Raw genomic sequence first — 19364 nt, forward strand, 5'->3', positions numbered from 1 at the left:
AGTGCTCAACCCAAAATTTTCCTGACCAGCCAAATACAGCATTTTCTACAGCTCACACAAGAGAGGTACAGTCAGTTTTGGAAATTACTTTGCAAGCTTTGGGGATGGTGCTGGGACAGAATTATTTCTGCTGCTGGTGGTGATATTATCCTTCAGATGCAACTGAGGACTCTGTGACCTTGAGGATGACCCAGAAGAAGGGCTGTCTATAGATTTTGCTTAAAGAAAAGAAATAATGAAAACAAAAATAAACCACACACTTGGGAAAAAGCACAAAATTTCAACTCATGTAAGTAAGTTCAGTAGGACTATTTTCATGTCAGAAAACAGACAAACTATAAGCAATCTGGCAACCAGAAGAGGGCTTAAGTCTGCACAGCTAAGAATTGTGAGCCACCCAGGGTTCTAGGAATAATTCTTTAAAACATAGCAAGTGATGATTTTTTTCAAGCTGGGTGCAAAAAAAATAATCCTAACTGACTTTCCTAAAGAATAATCACTCATGCTATATAAAGGCATCCTAATTAGGCAACAATTCCACGAGGATTAGAATTTATGGTATTCTAGCTCAAATTTTTATTAGTACTTTGAAATCTTATGGTGCGTTTCATCTACAAATACCAAATACTTTTCACATTATTCATCAATTAAAATTGCTGAAGGTAGGTGGTAATATATTTATTTTAAGAGGTGGGGAAACTGACACACAAACTCCTCAAGTGACATGTTTAGACTACAAAGTAACTGTTAAAGTCTACGTAAACATCTGTGTTTTGCCTGACTTTCAGTCACTTCCTCCAATATACCCTCCCTCCCCCCAAATGAAAAGAGTTTTAAGTGCAAGCTTCTACTCCACTGAAGTATGACTACTGTCCTACAGGATTATATCAGGCTAGGAAGCAATCTCTCACCAGCTAACAGCTGTGTTGGAGAACTTCTTGCAGAGTTGGTGTCACTGTGAGAGCCATACTTATCCATCAGGTCAAGAAATTCTTTCCTGTGGCAAAAAAAGATCCTCTCTGTCAGGATCTGGCATTAGTTTAAATGCACCCTTTGAAACCTGCTGCTGTTTCTACTGAACAGTTACCCTTCCTCAGAGAAGGAAGCTCAACCTCAACTGAAAGAGGAAAGCTCTGTCAAACGTTCGGAAGAGGCAAGAAAAAGATAATGTAATACAGATGGGTAAGGATGGAATAGCAATAGACTATGAATGAAATGGACTACTGGTAGAAAAGCTTAATTATTACCTCTCCTTACCCTGGATTTCAAAACTTTAAAAACTTGTAATTCAAGTCAACTACAGATAAGAAGACAGTGGTATTACTTAGGTCCAGAACAAGTTATTTATATTCGAAGGAATCAAATAATATACCTATAGCATACTCATATTTTTAAAGAATGCTTTTAGTTCAGCTATACCGAACAAGAACCCAGAAAAGACTGGCAAAGATGTGGCACCTCAAAAAAGAGGACAGAAGAAATATTTATTAATTATTCAAGAATGAGTAAAACAGGTGCAAAGTCTTAACATCTATTTAGCTTTCTCAGAAATTTGCAGTCTATTTCATCTGAGGTAGATATCATTATATATTAAATATTGTATGTGCTTGGGCTTTGCTTATCTTTTTCATTATGAAATATTTTTTAAAAAGCCCCAACAGATGAAATAAAGGGCAATTCTTGGTCAGGCGCACTGTTGAAAAAAAAATAATAAAAAATAAAAGCAGAAGTTCTTTGCAGAAACCAGTCATATTGTAACAAACTGGCAAAAAAGAGGCAAAGACGTGCATCTTGTATTACATGCATTGAAGAGAAAACAAAAACTCTTGATTAATCTAACACTGAATGCAGCCTAATTTAAAAAAAAATGTTTATAATCTGAGCTACGATTACCTCAGTGATAACAGATTAAAAACATATAAATAATCTAGAATGATGTAAGCCAGAAACATCAGCAAATTAATATTATAGAATTAGAGAGAACATAAATTAACTGATTGCAGGGAACATATTTCCCAAGTAATTCCAGTGACTGCAGAGGGTTGTTGAAATCTGCTGGATGCATTATTTCTTTAAAAATGAAAAAAATTATTGAACTAATGCCAGACCCAGGGAACACACATAAACACAGTTGAGTGTAAATCAAATAATCTTTTAGCACAGGAATGTACAGTCACAAGAAATTAGTTCACAGATGTCTGAGTGAGGGACTGTATTGTAGGGGCAAATTCTGCACAGGCCATTGGGCATACCACCAGAACAGTAAAAGGACTGATGGATTTTAATTATTCAAGGAGTTTAGAGGAACTAGGTCAGTATGCTTTAGATAAAAGCAGATTAAGAGTGGATCTCACATATATCTCAGCAGTCTGGAAAAAAGGAGAGATCAGAGGCTACAGAGTGATTTGAATGTCTGTCAAATACAAAAAATAAAGGAGCAGAAAGAGGAAGCTTAAATCGGACAAAAGGATAAAGGAATTTAGAGAAAATTCCTTTATGGAGAGGTTAGTCTATAAGTAGAACATCCCAGGAAAGGCAAATAACAGCAGATACTCTTGCAATGATTATCAAATACAGTTACATAACAGCTGTTTCCTCCAGAGATTTAAGTCAAAAGGTGATACAGACCTGGATCCTAGCACTTCTGATGATTCTTAGCCAATATTGGTTTATATGCTTAACTTTAAACAGCAAGGTTAAAGCAATATTTAACATAAATGTCCTTATAATGGACATATTTTGGACTACCTGCTGCAGTGAACAGTTTAACCTACTTATGCAAACTAATTTAAATCTCATTAAAGATTGAAAAGCAAACTTCTGAGGGGAAAGAATAACTAAATCTGCCTTTTTTCAGAAGGCAAGACCAGCTTAAATCATACAGTTTTGTAGTACTGTAGGTCTAATGGATTCCTCATTTTTTATTATTTTAAAATGTGAGAAGTATTAAAAAAATTATCACAGCAAATAATTTTTAATGGTATTAGCTGGTAACATAACATTTCAATCCTCTTCATTAAGCTGAAATTGGCCTGAGCTTGTGTCTCAGAATGAACTGGTATCAAATACTACACAGAAAAATGTGACATGTGGCGCAATTTTGTGATTAAAACTAATCTGAAAGAAAAATACATGCAAGCCCGCCCACCCAACCTTAGACACAGCACTGGCTTTTTATTAGTTTTGAGGTTAAAACAATGTTTTACTTTTCTCTTACTTTGCTTCTTCATCTCTAGCAACTAGCAGAGACATGTGATTAGACGCTGATGCTGTTCGCAAGATGTCAACAGCCCTAGAAGGGGGGAAAAAGAACCAAATAAATATACCAGGGTGCTGTCAAGAAGTACACTGTGAGTAATGCTAATAGAGCAGGAAAATGGACAAATTCTTAAGGTAGTTAATAATTTTGACCGCCAGATAGAGAGAAAAAAGCTTGCCAGCAGCATAATCCAAATTAAGCATTGGAGAACTGAGTGAAAGACAGACTGTGGTGAGTCTGGTGACAGGAATAAACTGTGATTGCCCTCTCTTTCCCTTCCCTTTTGTCCCCATCTCTCCTTGGTCCATCCCACCGCCTTCCTGGACCTCCTCCAGGATTAACAGCCCACACCAGAGAAAAACTACTGCTCGGGTATGCTTCATTGCTCAGGATTTCCTTCAGCAATATATACTGTAATTTTTCTTGGAATTTTAAATCTATGTCTCCAACACTAAGCTGCATTGATCTCTGGTGATCCAGCTACAGAAACCATCCAACATATTCTACAGATTTTTCTAAACAATTTCTCCTTCGTTGTCGCATTACAATGATACTTGTTAGCTGCATCATTTACATTCACTGGTATTCAACCAACAGATAGTTATAAAAATATTTTAACAGCTCAATATGTTTTAATGCTATTTTCACATACATTCTATAATTTACATCATTAAGAAACTAGCTTTTTCTGTCATTATAAGAGCATATAAAGTCCTGTCACTTTTCCACGATAGTTTTGCTGAATTAGATTTATAGGATAAATTAATTGCCAGTTGAAGTCCAAGAACCTCAGTGGAGAAGTGCTCTTTTAATCAGTGGTCGATAATGTCCAAAAAATCTGCATGTAATATTCCAGGCTCTAATAAAAATTTAGTAATCAGTACAAACATACCTTTCATTGGTTACTCCAATTAAGTTTTCTCCATTGACATCCAAAATTAGGTCACCAGTGAGCAAACGGCCTTGTAATGAAATCAACAGTAATGCATGAATCAACAGGAAAACGGTGACCATATTACATCATGGTAATAAAACAGGGCTTTTTCTTTCAATTTTATGTGACCTAATGCAATAAACAACCTTATGACTTGTAGCAGATTGGGTTCTGATCCTAATTAAGCTAGGTTATTGTGATAGGACTAGTAACTATCAATCAGTCTTATTAACCACAGAATAGCCACTGAAAATAAGTGTTATTCAGCTATTTGTATTAGTTACACATAGCACAAATATTGCAGGACTGGAATTTATATTTCACAGTTGCAGAATTAACTTTCAGCTGAATTTTGCTCTTAACATACATGTAAGCTACCACGTATAGATACATTAATGTTTATACATTAAAAAAGACATCTAAAAGATTTTTTAGAACCAATTCTATTTTTAACCTTCTGCAAATCTCAAGTTTAGGAACTACCACTTTTGAGGTAGATTTAGACTATTTTAAATGATCATTCTGCACAAGACCAGATGGAATCTCAAAAAACCCCCATATACAGACCTAGGACAGAAGTATATTCTGTAACTTTATTATTGCAAACTCTACCTAGTATAATTTCTTCTTTCCACACTGAACATCTTAACCATCATTTAAAAAAAAAATAATTATCAGAACTCATTAAAAATACTAGTTCTATAAAGGAAACACCACTCTTATCGCTTATGAATTAAGAGGTTCAGCATCTCAACACTTCCTTAACAGTGCTGAAAGACTGCCAATTGCTTTCACACCAGCCATATCTAGATTTGAACACATTTGCAAGAATTGAGAGTATTAAAATCTTTTCCCATGAAGGGTCCAAGTTTCATTTCTCTATCTTAAAGTAAGCCACAACATCATGAATCCTGACTAAACCATGCTATTTTAAACATCCTTATCCACAAAGTAAAATAAACAAGACTTCTTTTGACAGCTTTTAATATGCAGCACGTTTGTAACAAAAAATTTAAAATTACTTACTATCTACAGCAGCAACCCCTCCAGGTAGAATTCTCTTTATGAAAATCCCATAATCTTCTGCTGTTTGTGCCCGATAACCTCCAATAATTTTAACTCCTGCAGAACAAACAAAAGAAACAAGCAAGAAATTGGTTATTCCACCTATTGTGCTAAATGGATTTACAGTCAAATCCATAAAAGCCAGATAAATTAAACTTCTACTGATGACAGTGTGAACTGAAAAAGCTCACCAGGTGCTTTTAGATTTGGTTTACTCTGAGTCAACAGAACGTGCAATCTAATTACCTAATCCATTTTGACAATCAGAAAAAGAAATGCGGTGAACAGCTCGATTGATTCCGTGAGGGCCCATAATAGTCCTAAGGAAAAAAATAAAAGTCATTAAATCCCTAATTACAGACACATATGTAGAGCTATGTTAATATAAAAGAAATTACAGTGACCATGTTTTTAACTCTAATACAAACCAAAACCAGTTTTCTCCACTGACAACTTCATATTGTTTGATACCTCTGCACCACCCCTTCCCCCAATGAAAAATCAAGCTCCTCATACCAAATACAAGATGGCAAGGTAAAATAAAGTATACATAGTTTACTTCCTTTTCCCCCAAAGCATTTCAGGCTGAATTGTGAATCCCACTTTGTTTATAATAAAAGGATTATGATTAAATAGAAACAAAATCCCACAACCTGGTCCAGCTTAGCATTTAGGCTAGAAAAACATATCATAATGTCTTAGATCTGGTAATGAACATTAAAACAAAACCACAGCTAAGACAGTGTATACAAAAATATTTTCCAAGATATCTAACATATAATTTTGTGGTTATTTATGAACATAATCTTTTCCCTACAGTCCCTCATTTCTTCACTCAACATTGTTTTCTTTCTCTGTTTTAAAAAAGGCTTCTTTCCAAACTCTATTGCCTGCTCCCCTGTGTACCCTCCCATCCCAAGACAAAATACCAGGATAGCGCTTGAAATTGTCTAAAGGCAGATGAATATTTTGGAGACAGCTGATGATGCTAAAGAATTAAGGAAGAATACAAAGTAAAATTGAGAGTTTTGAAACCTAAATTTGCAGTTTAATGGAAAAATGACCAGCATACTGCTCTAAGAACACAAAGTGTTAAGAATTCCTATAAATCCAGATTACCCTTTACCATTTTTTATTTTCATTTAGATGAATTATTATTAAAAAATCCAAGTTGTGTCATAGCTCCTTTGTCTTCCCACTGTACCATTTTTGGAGAAGACTCACCAGATCCCTTCTAGAAAAAACCAGAAGAATCACTTAGGTTTTTCTGCTTTGACCTACTTATAGTTCTATATCAGACAGTGAGTTGCATTTTCTAGAGCATGATGTTAAAGTGAAATGGAACAACTAGAATTCATTAGTAGGGGGGAAAAGAAGATCAAAGTGGAGGACATAGTGACCCAAATCCTCCCACGCAACCAAATCCAGCACACATCCTGAACTCCATGCCTGAAATTGGGTATTTCTGCAAAAGCCGGAGTACATGTCATTAAAAGGTGCCGTGCCAGAGGGAAGAGAGAAATCCAGAAGGTCCAAATGTTCCTAAATTCTAGCACCAGGCAAGAGATCCAGCTTCTAAAGAACATCCATAATTCTTTTGGTTTTGTCTAAGAAAACTGGGTGAGTTTTCTATCAAGGGATAAGCACTTGCTCTGAAAAGCAACAATTTGTTCCACAGCCTCAAATTCCCAAGTATTTGCAAAATTAGCTTTTGCTTTAGAAAAGCTGGCCATAAGAACAGACCTAATAATTCATCTTTAGAAACAAACAGGAAGCCTATGCTTCAAACATTGTCTAATTTTTCACTGTAGTATTTCTTGAAGTATTTGTTTCATAGGCTAAAAAGAAATTATGAAACCTAGTTAGTGTATTTGGCCACTGACAAGACCGCACATGACCTTGCTTCTATGTGACAGAGCATAAGGCACACTTTGTAAGGCTAAAAGTGAACCTAACTCCTTTTACTTAATCACAGTCTGAAAGGGAGAATAAATCCTTAAGCCTGCTATTTCTCTAACAAAACTTTTTTGATAAACTACTTCTATACTACAACAGCAGAGTATTTTGCATTACTACCTAGTACTGTCACTTCAATTATCCCATGAATTTAAATTGTTTTGAAGCTGAAAGGCAACATACTAGTTATATTCTTTACAAGTCTGCCCTGATTTGTATCCATCTTTGAAAACTTAAACAAGGTACACTGATCTTTAAAATAAGTAGACAATTATTCTATTTTTTCTGTCTTGCCTTTTGCTACTACTGTTCTGTTTCTTGCTCTGCCATGCTCTCAGCAGTTTTCACAGAGCAGTTTATTAAAATAAAAAAGCAAGAACAAATGTTATTTCAACCTCGCACAGAACTTTACTTCTGTGAAGTCTTAAAAGATCGAATCTTGGAATTTGAGTCTAAAGTTCAGAGTTCACCAGAAATCGTAGAACCTATTTATATACTACCATATAAAATGATCATGAAATATGATCAAATCTAGGCACAGAACACTTACTAGGAAAGGATCTACATTTCTAGAAGTAACAGGCAATACTTTCAAAAGAGAGATCCTAACTAACATAAAATGGATTCTGACAAAGAGAATATACAAACTAATAATTCACAATGGAGAGGAGTAAGATACCTCTGAAACAGTGAAATTGTCATGGTATTGCCACCTACAACTAGAAAGAACTGACACTTTGAACAGACACCTTCACAAGGCATTCAGTTGCGTTTATGCTCTAAAGACTAAACACGTGGTTTAAAATTACTTTATCACACAAAAGTAAAGACAAGGATCTTCAAATGCCTCGAATTTGTTTAGCATATCACATCTTGCTGACTTTCAGTGTTAGATTTTCTCCCATGTAACTTAGAGATGGATCTTCAAGTCAAGCTACTTGTCATAGTTCTAATAAAATAAACAGGGCTTTAACAGTTTCACTATAAAAAGACTTGGATTTAGCACCTATCAACATTTATTTCATGTTATCATTATTTAATATTCATGAAATGTTAGAATACTTCCCCCAAAACATTAGAAATATGCTCAACAGTATAAATAAGGAAATAGGCTTCTAAACCAATTGGCAGTACTAAAAAAAAAAAAATTTCAATGTTCTTTGTAGAAAAAGATGCAAATTAATCAGATGTCGCTGCTCATTCCTCAAGAAGTCATGCAAAAATACTTGTAAGCAAGCTTTTAGCACACAGAGAAGAAAAGATGTAAGGCCATAGATGAAATAAACAAGCAAGGCTCTACAAAATGTACACTACAACTTTGTTACACTAAAAAATACTACACTCAACACTCCAACTGAAGTCCTGGAATGCTAATAGACTAAGTGCGTATAGTTTTGTGTAGATGTTCTAGTAAAGGCAATTAAAATGAAATCTTTTATACTTTTTTCCTATTAGTTTTTAGCAGCATACACACGGAAGTTCAACAGCTGTACGTTTTATATCTTCTAGAGACTTATCAGAACATACAGCTCCGGATATTCTTCTGATCTGTATTCCTGAGAAATTATTAGTCATTTATGTGCACAAACAAAATATTTATCTAGGTTTATCAATGGAAGAATACCCTTCCCTCATAAAACAGGTATTACTTGTCACTTAAACAAAAATCTAAATGATAAACTCTGGCTGCTTATAAAAAGAAGCTGAAAATGTCTACAGCTTTTAAATTATCTTTACTGTACTCTTCCCAATTACAGACTAGAAAAATGCCATCAGAACCTAATGGTTAAGCATACCAGTATAAGAGAGAAAGACCATCAAAACGCTCTGGTTCATCTTCATCTCCTGGTGAGAGTAAGGACATTCTTCAGTACAGCAGCAAAGACAATGACAAAGCAACCAAAATACACCGGAGGTTTCCAATTCAGCCGGACAAAGGTTACGTGCAGGACAATTTCTGCTACTAACTAAAAAAAACCACCAAACAGACAGAGCTCGAGAGGAGTGTCTCTGCCTACTTAATCTTCTCTGAAACCCTCTGCGTCACATGGACTAATTCACCTATCGAGGTAATGTTTACTTTTTCTCTGTTTGAAATGGCAATTTATAGCAACTTTAAAAACTGATAAACGCAAAGGAGAGAAAATTTACTTTCATTTACTACAACTGTGATTATGCAATCTATATCTAGCAGCCGAAGGCAAACGAAATAATTAAAAGAAACTTATTTACTCATGTTCTTCCAATAATTTACATGCTCCCTCCAAACAAGGTCAAAAGCAGTAACTCATGACCTTTCTAAAGCAATCTTCCTAGCAGACTGGATTATCTACATCCACACACAAAAGGGAAAGCCAACAAAGCAGACAGACTGAAAGCATTAATGAAACAAATGCCATTATGCTATTACTTTGCTTTCTCAATCATGGTATTGACTTGTGTCATGCTTTAACTTGGTTTTTAGTCTTTCAAGATAAAACAATCAAAAGTTAATACAGAACTTGAGTTATATATTTTCTCTAGAAATGGAAGCTGACACATCTGGCTTTTATGAAAGCAAATAAAAATGGTGAATTTATGTCATTACACTGAGAATAATCTAGTTGAAAAAGTAAAAAATATACCACTGTTCCCAGAGGTAAGACTCTCTTCTGACACAAGGCTTGGTCTTGCAGATATATGCATATTTTCTGAAGTTCTGAGCACCTGACATCAGTTTGGTTAACTACTATTGTCTTCTAGGCTTGCACCAGAAGATGCACTCCTATTACCCCCCTCTTTCTAAAAGATCTTTAAAAGATTGCAGTTTAAAATAAAAACCAAATAGTCTGTGTTCACTGAAGGCTTTGTTTAAGTAGAAAGGCGAATTCCCTCTAGCAGGGAGTAGCCCTGTGATGAGACAGCATCTGTCAGCGTCTAGAGCTGCACAGCAGGACCGCTTGGCTATGTGAGGAATGCATATGCTTATCTCATGTACTTTTTTTTTTAACTTGTAGTGACTCTGGTTTCATTAGCACGTAATTGTGCTGGGGAAAGGACCATTTTGCTTATAGGCAACGTGCTATACAGTGTTCAAATATACAGAAGTCAGTCCCTAGAGCCTGCAGAGCCTGCAGTCTACACACACAAGAGGGACAGACGGGTAAAGTGACTCACCACAGATTAAGGAGCAGATCAGTGATGGAAGTGGGAACTTAAAGCAGCCTTCCCAGTTCCTGAAATGCGAAGAGCTCCACTGGCATCATTTGGATTGCTTATATCCATTCCGTGATGAAAAATTGGCCCTTTGTAGTCTTTTCTCAATGAGTTTAACTCTGCTGGTGTTACTGGCGTTACAGTCCGATGAAAGAAAAGCCATTGATATTTTAAGCATCGTATCAATTAGATTTGCTCTAGGCAAGGTTACAGAAGATAGAATACCAATAGCCTTTCTCCAACAAAATTGTCACTGTTCTTAACACCAGTGGAATTCAATTTGTGGTATCAGTATCAGGAACATTTGTCAAAACAAATCAGTCGGACCAATATGGCTTGTATCCAGTGTCATGTTTTCTCCAATAGAAACACTGCCCCCCCCCCCCAATTAAAAGTATGGCTCAAGGCTATGCATTTCCATTATTAAAAAGCAAAAAACTATTTTTATTAAACCAGACATGACACACTTCCAAACAATTTAAGCAGATATAAAGTAGTATTAAACTTATTGCTCCCACCTCTTTTTATCAGTTATTATCAGTAATACATCACTTGTTCAAACAATTGCTCCTCCATCCCTTCTTCAAAGTAAACTGCATCGTTCAGCTTCCTGAACTCATCCCCTGGGCTGCTATCCCTCTTTACCTTAAAATGCTGCTGCTGTGCTGCTTTTAATGTTTCTAAAGGATTCATATAGAAAAATGGTATTATTGTTTCTCTTGCAAGTTCTCTGCCTTTCAAGAACATACTCAGTGGAACACAAATTACTTTTTCCTTCCAGAAAGATCCAGGAATACTGTAACAACTTAAAACTCCATAAAATCTACTATCAATAAGACTAAATTTTCAAGGAATTTTCATCATTTGTTATTTTATGCAGCAAACAAACTAAGATTCTTTTTCAAACAGCTAGTAAACTATTGTATTCTGGCAACATTATTATGACTCACCTTTCCCAAAGGAAGTTTTGTAATGCTTTAGCAACTGAGATGGATTACAGGATAATTTAGCAGATGACAAAAAGATTTGCAGAATCTTCGGAAGCATGATTCACAAGATCTTTTGGTCATAAATAAAACAAAGGCCTTTTACAAAAATCCTATACAAGTCAATTATGCAACTGTACCCTTTCAGGTTCGCTAACCCTAAAAGGTAAAAATTCATTATGATACTAAGGACCACAGCCAAGAGAACACTGTATCATATAGCATGAACAAACACTTACTTCTGATCTATCCAAACCCACTAATTATTCAAAATACATTTTGCTGATCAGGTCATAAAGATTAAAAGAAAACATATGTCACTATATGGCAATCGTTAAACATGAAAAAAGGCTTGAGCAACATTGTAATTGTGGAGAAGCATGAATGGTTTGAGGCTAACCCTTTATGTAGAGAAGAAAGGTGTTATTTAAAGTTTAGGTAAACCTCAATTAACATATAACCAAGTACATTCTTGAAGCATTGTGCATTGATACTGTCTCCCAGAAAAAAAAAGAAATAAATAAGTATAGAAAGTTATAGTCTTCCATCATCATGTAGCCGAAGTGCAGTTATATGCACCTCTCATGTTCATCTCTTACGTGAAAAATTGCCTTTGGAATACAGTGATCTAGTAACTATTCATATAACAAACCTTCCACATGAATCTAGTAAGCCATAGCTGTTTTAAAGATGTATCTTTGTATTACATACCCTGTATTTCCATGGGACAAGCAGACTGTTTGCTTCTTCAGATCCCAGTAAAAAGCAAGTTAATTTTTTTAATGTTTTGTGGATTTGTTTTTCAAAAAAATCAAGTTATTTATGAGGTGGCATAATTCAAAATCTATGCTAAATTGTTTGACAATACTTTTGAATACTATTTGCTGGATTCTATTGCACAAGCACAGCAAACGTGATAGTCCAGCAAGAGCTGTCTCTGCCTGCTTTTAATTATGGTTTTGATGACAGTGTTGGCACGGTTACTTAGCAGTTTGGGAAGGGTCTGGAGTTACAATTTTCAATCACGACTGAATCCATGTTTACCATTTAGAATTGGATGCAACTTTTAAGTGGATAACATTACAGTTTATAGAATTAATATAATTATCATTATATATCCCATGGTATTGGTAAAAAATAAGATGGTTCCAAAGCACTACATATAAAGCATTAAAGGCATGCAGACACAGTATTCTGAAAAAGTAATGCATTTTAATACATCAACTCCATACAGTGTCTTACGTTACTGTAGGTACCCTATATGTACAAGGAAGTAATTTGCTATATACCTTACAAGTACGTTTTCATAGGTGCAGAAGCATTAAGGAATTTCTATGCGTGGTTTTATCGCTACAGAACCAGTCCACACCAAGTGCTGATTAACTTAATGAAAAGCTTAAGAACTATTTCTTCCCTTTATGTGTAAATTCACTGGTGTTGGTATTAGCTTTTCTAAGGCGTTGCTTCAGACTGTTTCAATATCAAAGTTATTTTTCTTTAAGACTCCATCAAACCAAGATCCTCCTAATGAAACTGCAAGAATTTTCATATTACGATCCAGTAATTGTATTCCTGTGTGTGGGGAAAAAAAGTACTTACTTTTTATCTGTATTTGCTAGGGGATCTGTACTGGACATCTTCTTAGGTGCACTATTTTAATAAAAGCTCACAATGAAGAATTCTGACACATGAAGCACTGGCTCCTAACCAGGATAATAATTGCTGTAAAAAAGGAGAAACCACTTTTTGAAATCTACATGGTGATGTTTATTTTCAGGCACTGACAACAATTCTTATTTATTACCGACTAGCTGAAATCAAGTGGGAAGAGAGAACTTTCATGATAAAACAGATATACGTTATTGCTGAAAACAGTAAGCAGTTAACAACTCAGACTTCGCTGTATATTGTACCAAAACATCTGACATCCTAATTTCCTCTTAATTTATGAGGTACAATTAGGGTAAACCTGAACCCCCATGATTAAAATCTTCTAAAAAACCGAAGTAACTGAGATTACAATTCCAGGATGAAGAAGATGTAACTGCTGAAGACAAAAACAATGTCATTTTTTTCCAGCAAAGGTTACTTGGGGAGGGAATGTTGTTCTGAACATGATAAGGTGTTTTGTGTGTCTTGTTTTCTCACAGTTTTTTAACTTGCTGTCTAGTATTCAGTGCCTGTGGAATTCTCATGTGTAGTATGCAGGACGCAAGCCAAACTGCACGCAAAATGAGGTTACGTACCACTAATGTAGCAAAAAACCAGTAATTCACATTGTATTTTTATTAGCGCATATGACAGGTCGACAAGAAATACAATCCTAAATGTACTGAGCTACAATAATTTGAAAAATTACTGTAAAAGCACTAATGCAAAAATATCCATTTGTATCAGTAGCAAATCTTCCTGACCTCATGAGCTGTATGGCTAAACCCTCATATGGCCGCGAACCAGAAAAGGTATTACTCCTAAGACACGGTACAAGGGGGACAAGGAACTCTCTGAACAACGCACAGGCAAAAGATGGTCACAGGTGCTAGTGGTACCAGCAACGCATTACAAACCTGGGCTAAAATAAAGTAGGCTCCCTAGGTGCACGGTGTCAGCCTCCACAAAAACACACTGACCAATTCCTGCAGGTCTATATTTCTGCATGAAAAAAAATGTTAAATTCACTTTGGAATACCACAAATTTTCCTGCAGTAAATGTTTTCAGATCTCTCGCTAAAGGATCAAAAAACCCGCCATCTAAATACAGAGGAAACACAATATTGCTTCGCTCCGGGCTTTCTCATTCTCTTATTCAACACATCTAAACGGAAAATGAAGCAGTATCAGGAGCTGCCAAAGCCATTGCGTGATTCATGTTACTGGAACCAGCACAAAAGAGCAGCAGTGCTCTAAAGCAATAAATTCAAGCATTGCTACAGCAAAGTTTGTTACAGTGCATGGGACCAGTCCTGTGAAAAAAGACTGCGTTTGTGAATTTGCCTGACCTTGCCTGTCCTGAAGTTATTGCTGTTTACAAACAACACTCAACCACTTTGCAGCATGTCAATATTTGTGCCCAAACAAAAACAAATTCGTATGCAGTACAAAGAAATGAAACTAAACATGAGCCAAAGCACCACTGGGGAAAAAAAAAAAATAATCGGTGTCAGTGTCCACAGAACAGGGAGACCTGCAGGAAGACAAAGGGATGAAGTCTCCGCTCTCTGTTGAAACGCCCTCGCAGCAGTGTATCGTATCGTGTTTACACCGCAGTGCCTGCTTGCTGCCTACAGAAGCACAACGCTAAAAGACGAGGAGCACGGGCACAAAGGCGACTTTCAAGCACTTGGTCGTGCGCTCACAGCCCCAGAGGAACCAGCCAGGAGGGTCCTCGTGTCCACCACCCTGTCCTGCTGCCCGTCGGTGCACTCCTCGCCCGCATTAACCCCGCTGAGGTACTCAGAGAGGATAATCACCCCCTCTCCGCCGTGCTTCGCTAGGTTAACCCACTTCTGGCAGACCTTTCGGTGGCCCCGCTGCCGTTCAGCACCAGCCCGCCCCGGCAGCGCTCGGACAAAGCCCGCTCGGTGCACGGCGGTGCGGGGGCCCGCCGCGGCCACCAGCCCGGCAGCGTCCCCGGCAGAGCCCGGGGGTGCGAAAACCCGCCGACCTCGAGGGCTGCGACAGTTACCTCGATACGCAAACTACCGCCCGAGCGGTCTCGCTGGGGAGGGAGAGACAACCGGCGGGGTCTGGCGGGAACGCCCCGCGCCTCAGCGCCGCTCTGAGAGCTGAGCCACGGGCGACCCCCCAGCGGCAGCGCTCCCTCCCCTCAGCGCCGCGATGGCGGCCCGCCCCGCTCCCCCGCCCCCGCGGCGCAGGCCCCACCGCCTCCTCGGGAAGGCGGCGCAGGGCGGCTGCCCCTCACGGCGCCGAAGGGGCGTCGGGCAGCCGGCGAGGCGGGACAGACAGACGGACAGACAGACAGACAGACTGACGGACCGACAGCCCCCAGCAGCAGCCGAGCGCCGCGGGGAGGAGGCGGGGCGCGCGGCTGACCGACGTGAGCGCGGACTCACCCCTCCGCCGCGTCTCGCGAGAAGAGCCGCGCTCCGCCCGGCGCCGGCAGCCGCGCGCGGCATGGGGCTGTGCGGCCGGGGCTGGGCCCGCTGCGGGGGCCTGCGGCTCCCCGGGGCACCGGGCCCGCTCTGGGCCCTGGCGCTGGGCCGGACCCTTCCCCGGCAGTGCCGTACCGGCGGGTGGGCGCCCCCGCGGCCGGAGGGGAAGGCTCGGTACGGCCTCTGGGCGGCGGCGGGCGGACGGGTGCCGGCCCCGACGGGGGCCCGCGGGCTGCGGAGCTCCAACCCCTTCACCCGCAGGCAGGAGGAGGAATGGCGGCGCCGGAACCGGTCAGCGCTGGCCTACATCGCCGCCGCCGCCGCGGGCATGGTGGGCATGTCCTACGCGGCCGTGCCGCTCTACCGCCTCTACTGCCAGGTACTCGGGAGCCCCGCGGCCCGGCGCCGCTGCCAGCTCCTTCCCGCCCGCTGAGGACGGCGGAGGCGCTGGACGGGGCCGGCGCGGGTCACTCACTGCCTTTCCTCTCGGTCAGGCCACGGGCCTGGGCGGAACAACGGGCGCAGGCCACAGCTCGGAGCAGATCGAGAGCATGGAGCCGGTGAGAGACCGGGTCATCAGGGTCACTTTCAACGCGGACGTGCATTCCAGCATCCAGTGGAACTTCAAACCCCAGCAGAGCGAAATCTACGTGAGTGACTTCGTTTTTACCCTCACACAGAACCGCTCGCACCTGCAGGCAAAAGCGTCAGGTTTTGCCTCATCCGTTTTTGTCACCTTGCAGCCTGATCATGCAGAGCCATTGCATATTTGAGCCCTGATCTGGGAAAACACACAACTGGGGGCACGCCAGTCCACTGTGCTTCTGCAGTCCTTCCACTTCAGGATTTTATTTTCGGTGCTGGTTGGGAAGGCAGGGCTGATCCCTCCTTCTGCCGGAGGGAAGAACTTTTATTGCCTCCTGTGTTGTAGTTAAAGTGTAGTTGCTCCCCTACCATCTAATCAAGCTACCAAAAAACGATTGCTATTGAAAGTATATTTAGATATACCTGTGGGGTTCTGCCGGACTTTCCCCCTAGTACTTTTTCTTCTTGCCCCTATTGTTGTAGGACTGTTTTTATATTTTAAAAAAGATGAACATTTTAATCTAACTTTACTGTTTAAAATCAGTTCTTAATAAAAACTCTCAAAAGGAGTCATGCTTCTTAATTGGTTTCTGAGTCCAGTACTGAAAGAATGATAACCTCAAACATTAACTGTACACCATATATAAATCTGCATATTAAAAAGCTCTGTATGCTGGTAAACTGCTGAGAATCATAGAAGTCTGCAGCAAACTGGTTAAGATTAAAAATGCACACATATAACAAATATTGATGCTTTTAATTTTGAATGGGGGTGAATTGTATATACGCAAAACATTTGTGAAGTAGTGAAGTAACCAATTTGAAACAGCAAAAGAGAAAATGAACTAATTCTAGCTAAAGTCCGAAGAACTCTGAGGGGTGGAGGGCTGCAGCGGATTAAAAAAAAAAAAAAAAACCAACAAAAAAACCACCTTTCCATTACTTTATACAGGTGGTACCAGGGGAGACCGCACTGGCATTTTATAAAGCAAAAAATCCTACTGACAAACCAGTAATTGGAATCTCCACCTACAATGTAATACCCTTTGAAGCAGGACAGTATTTCAACAAAATACAAGTAAGTGTGAACAAAGCAAAGATTACATTTTCCTTTACATGAATGAGAATTGTTATCCATAAATTAACTTTTCTCATTTTAATCCCAGATACTATTCTTTGTATACCAACATTTTAAGAAAATACCGTTATTTTTTTCAAATGACAGTGGATCAGTTCATTCTTAGCCTTACTGTTTTCATAACTGCAGTACATGTCCAATTAGAGTGGCTCCCAAATATATGATATTTAGTACCACTGACTTTGAGGGCAGGTGGTAACGATGTGAGCTAGTCTGGCCAATTTGGACACTTCATTAAAAGCTAATTTTTTTTCCTGTAACACAAGAAGAACAGAATTGCTGTCTTGTTGCTCATGTGGTTGATCCTTCCCAGGATTTTAGGGATGTACAGGGAATGAGAGTTGATTTTAAAAGATGAAGCTTTCTCTCATGTTGGCAGAGATAAAGTTTACCATAGCTGCTATTGTTTAATTGTTTTTTTCCCTCCCCCATGCAGTGTTTCTGTTTTGAAGAACAGCGGCTAAATCCTCAAGAGGAAGTAGACATGCCTGTCTTTTTCTACATTGATCCAGAATTTGTAGAGGACCCTAAAATGGCTAAAGTTGATTTGATCACCCTCTCTTACACCTTTTTTGAAGCAAAGGAAGGACAGAAGTTACCACTTCCTGGCTATCAGTAATGGGCAATCTCTACACAACTTTGACTTCTGCTACCTGACTACCAGTTTTGAAACCATTTTTCCATGAAAGGAAGAACTGCAGGAGTACTGTGCAATATGAAATTATATTATTAAACCACCATGGGCACATGCTGCTGTTATGAAAGGATGTATTTCTATTTTTTTTTTAAACTTATGTAGTTGGAATATTATTTCTTAGGGATAGTACTACTTCATCAGACAATAGAAGGGAACACACTGTTCCTGGAAGAGAGAGGGTTTTCTCAAGCCATCTTTTTATAAGATGATACATGTTATCTCAGTACTGTGAGGCAAATTTTTAAACCCAAGTGTAAATTGAGATCTTTGTTAAAATACAGAGGGACAAATCAGTTTATTAAGCATCTAAAATTGCATTGCTGGCTCTGAAGAATAACTTCCATGTAAATTACTTTATAAAAAGGTAAAAACAGGTAATCAGTTCATGAAATCTCAAAACTAAACAAAGTTAGAGTGTACTGCTATGTAATGCTCCCATGGCACAGGAGGATATGATGATTCACAAGAGGATGCACCCTCTCGAATTATTACTGAATCAGTAGTTCATTTGGTAAGAGCGGACTGCTCTAAAACTGTTATCATTTGAATGAGGAATAGTAATTTAAATGTAAGCACATAAATCTGTTGTATGGTTTCCATTTAAAAATACCATATTCAGATTTCGATGTTGTGTTCAACTCATTTACAATCTCTGTACTGCTAATGACTGCTCTTTCACTCTGCAGAGGGCTGTACACTGGGCACCTCAAGCCGAGCTTGTCTCTGCGTAATGCATGAAGTGCTTTGAAGGGAAAGGCAGTACATAAACAACTGCTCTAAATTGCAGGCAAAATTAAGAGCATAGGAGTCTCCTCAAAAACCAAAAAGGAAATCAACCCCATTCAGAGATTTAGTCTGACGGAGCCTGCCCAGCAGCATATCAGTTGTTCGGAGGTACTCCTAGGTACTCTGTTTACCATCAGAACATGTAAGCCTGTATTTATGTAACTTTTGGTCATTATCTGTGGGGTAGGGATAATAACACTTTATCATAGCTTTGCAAATGAGTGAGTTGCAGAGCAAGTTTAAGTGACCGACTAATTTTCAGACAGGAATTAATTTCAGCCCAGTATCTCATCTGCTAGGCCAGTTCTTTCTAGCCTTTTCAGCAGATGAGATCTAACAAAGTAAGACTAATGTTGGTTTGTTTGGACTCTAAAAAGGTAATTGGTATATCAGAAATAACTTCCAGTTACTTTAGTCTCAATTATGTTTGCATACAATAATTTAAAAAGTGCTTTTTTGAAAATAAATGGATGCTACCTTTAAAATGCATTACTGTACCAATTATATGTCTTGTTTAAATAGATTCCGGATGACATTCATGTCAGGTCTTCACTGTGTATTTATTAAAGAAAAGTTTCCATTCTTTCATCTCTCTAATGCATTTCATCTAGCAAAACACGTGGAGCCCACACAAGTGAAATACATCTCCAT

At 38.8% G+C, this 19364-nt stretch overlaps 2 protein-coding genes across 2 annotated transcripts in view; one reads left to right on the top strand and one right to left on the bottom strand.

Moving 5' to 3' along the window:
- The window catches only part of STXBP4 (syntaxin binding protein 4), a 70708-nt gene extending 57682 nt beyond the window's left edge, over positions 1 to 13026 (bottom strand). Inside the window, exons 1-7 of the mRNA XM_050908431.1 lie at positions 12995 to 13026; positions 5505 to 5578; positions 5220 to 5315; positions 4152 to 4221; positions 3218 to 3292; positions 912 to 997; positions 89 to 218 (exon numbers count right to left, since the gene is read on the bottom strand). Coding sequence (XP_050764388.1) covers positions 89 to 218; positions 912 to 997; positions 3218 to 3292; positions 4152 to 4221; positions 5220 to 5315; positions 5505 to 5571 — 524 coding nt within the window. The 5' untranslated portion in view covers positions 5572 to 5578; positions 12995 to 13026. The remainder of the gene's footprint in view (positions 1 to 88; positions 219 to 911; positions 998 to 3217; positions 3293 to 4151; positions 4222 to 5219; positions 5316 to 5504; positions 5579 to 12994) is intronic.
- A 2557-nt stretch (positions 13027 to 15583) lies between these two features.
- Positions 15584 to 19296, top strand: LOC127024034 (cytochrome c oxidase assembly protein COX11, mitochondrial). The gene is made up of 4 exons (XM_050908430.1): positions 15584 to 15886; positions 16002 to 16157; positions 17045 to 17170; positions 17667 to 19296. The coding sequence occupies exons 1-4, from the start codon at positions 15836 to 15838 to the stop codon at positions 17847 to 17849; spliced, it is 516 nt and encodes a 171-aa protein (XP_050764387.1). The 5' UTR covers positions 15584 to 15835; the 3' UTR covers positions 17850 to 19296.
- The last annotated feature ends 68 nt before the right edge of the window (positions 19297 to 19364 follow it).

This window comes from Gymnogyps californianus, chromosome 19 (genome assembly GCF_018139145.2).
Source record: "Gymnogyps californianus isolate 813 chromosome 19, ASM1813914v2, whole genome shotgun sequence".
In the NCBI taxonomy this organism is placed as follows: Eukaryota; Metazoa; Chordata; class Aves; order Accipitriformes; family Cathartidae; genus Gymnogyps; species Gymnogyps californianus.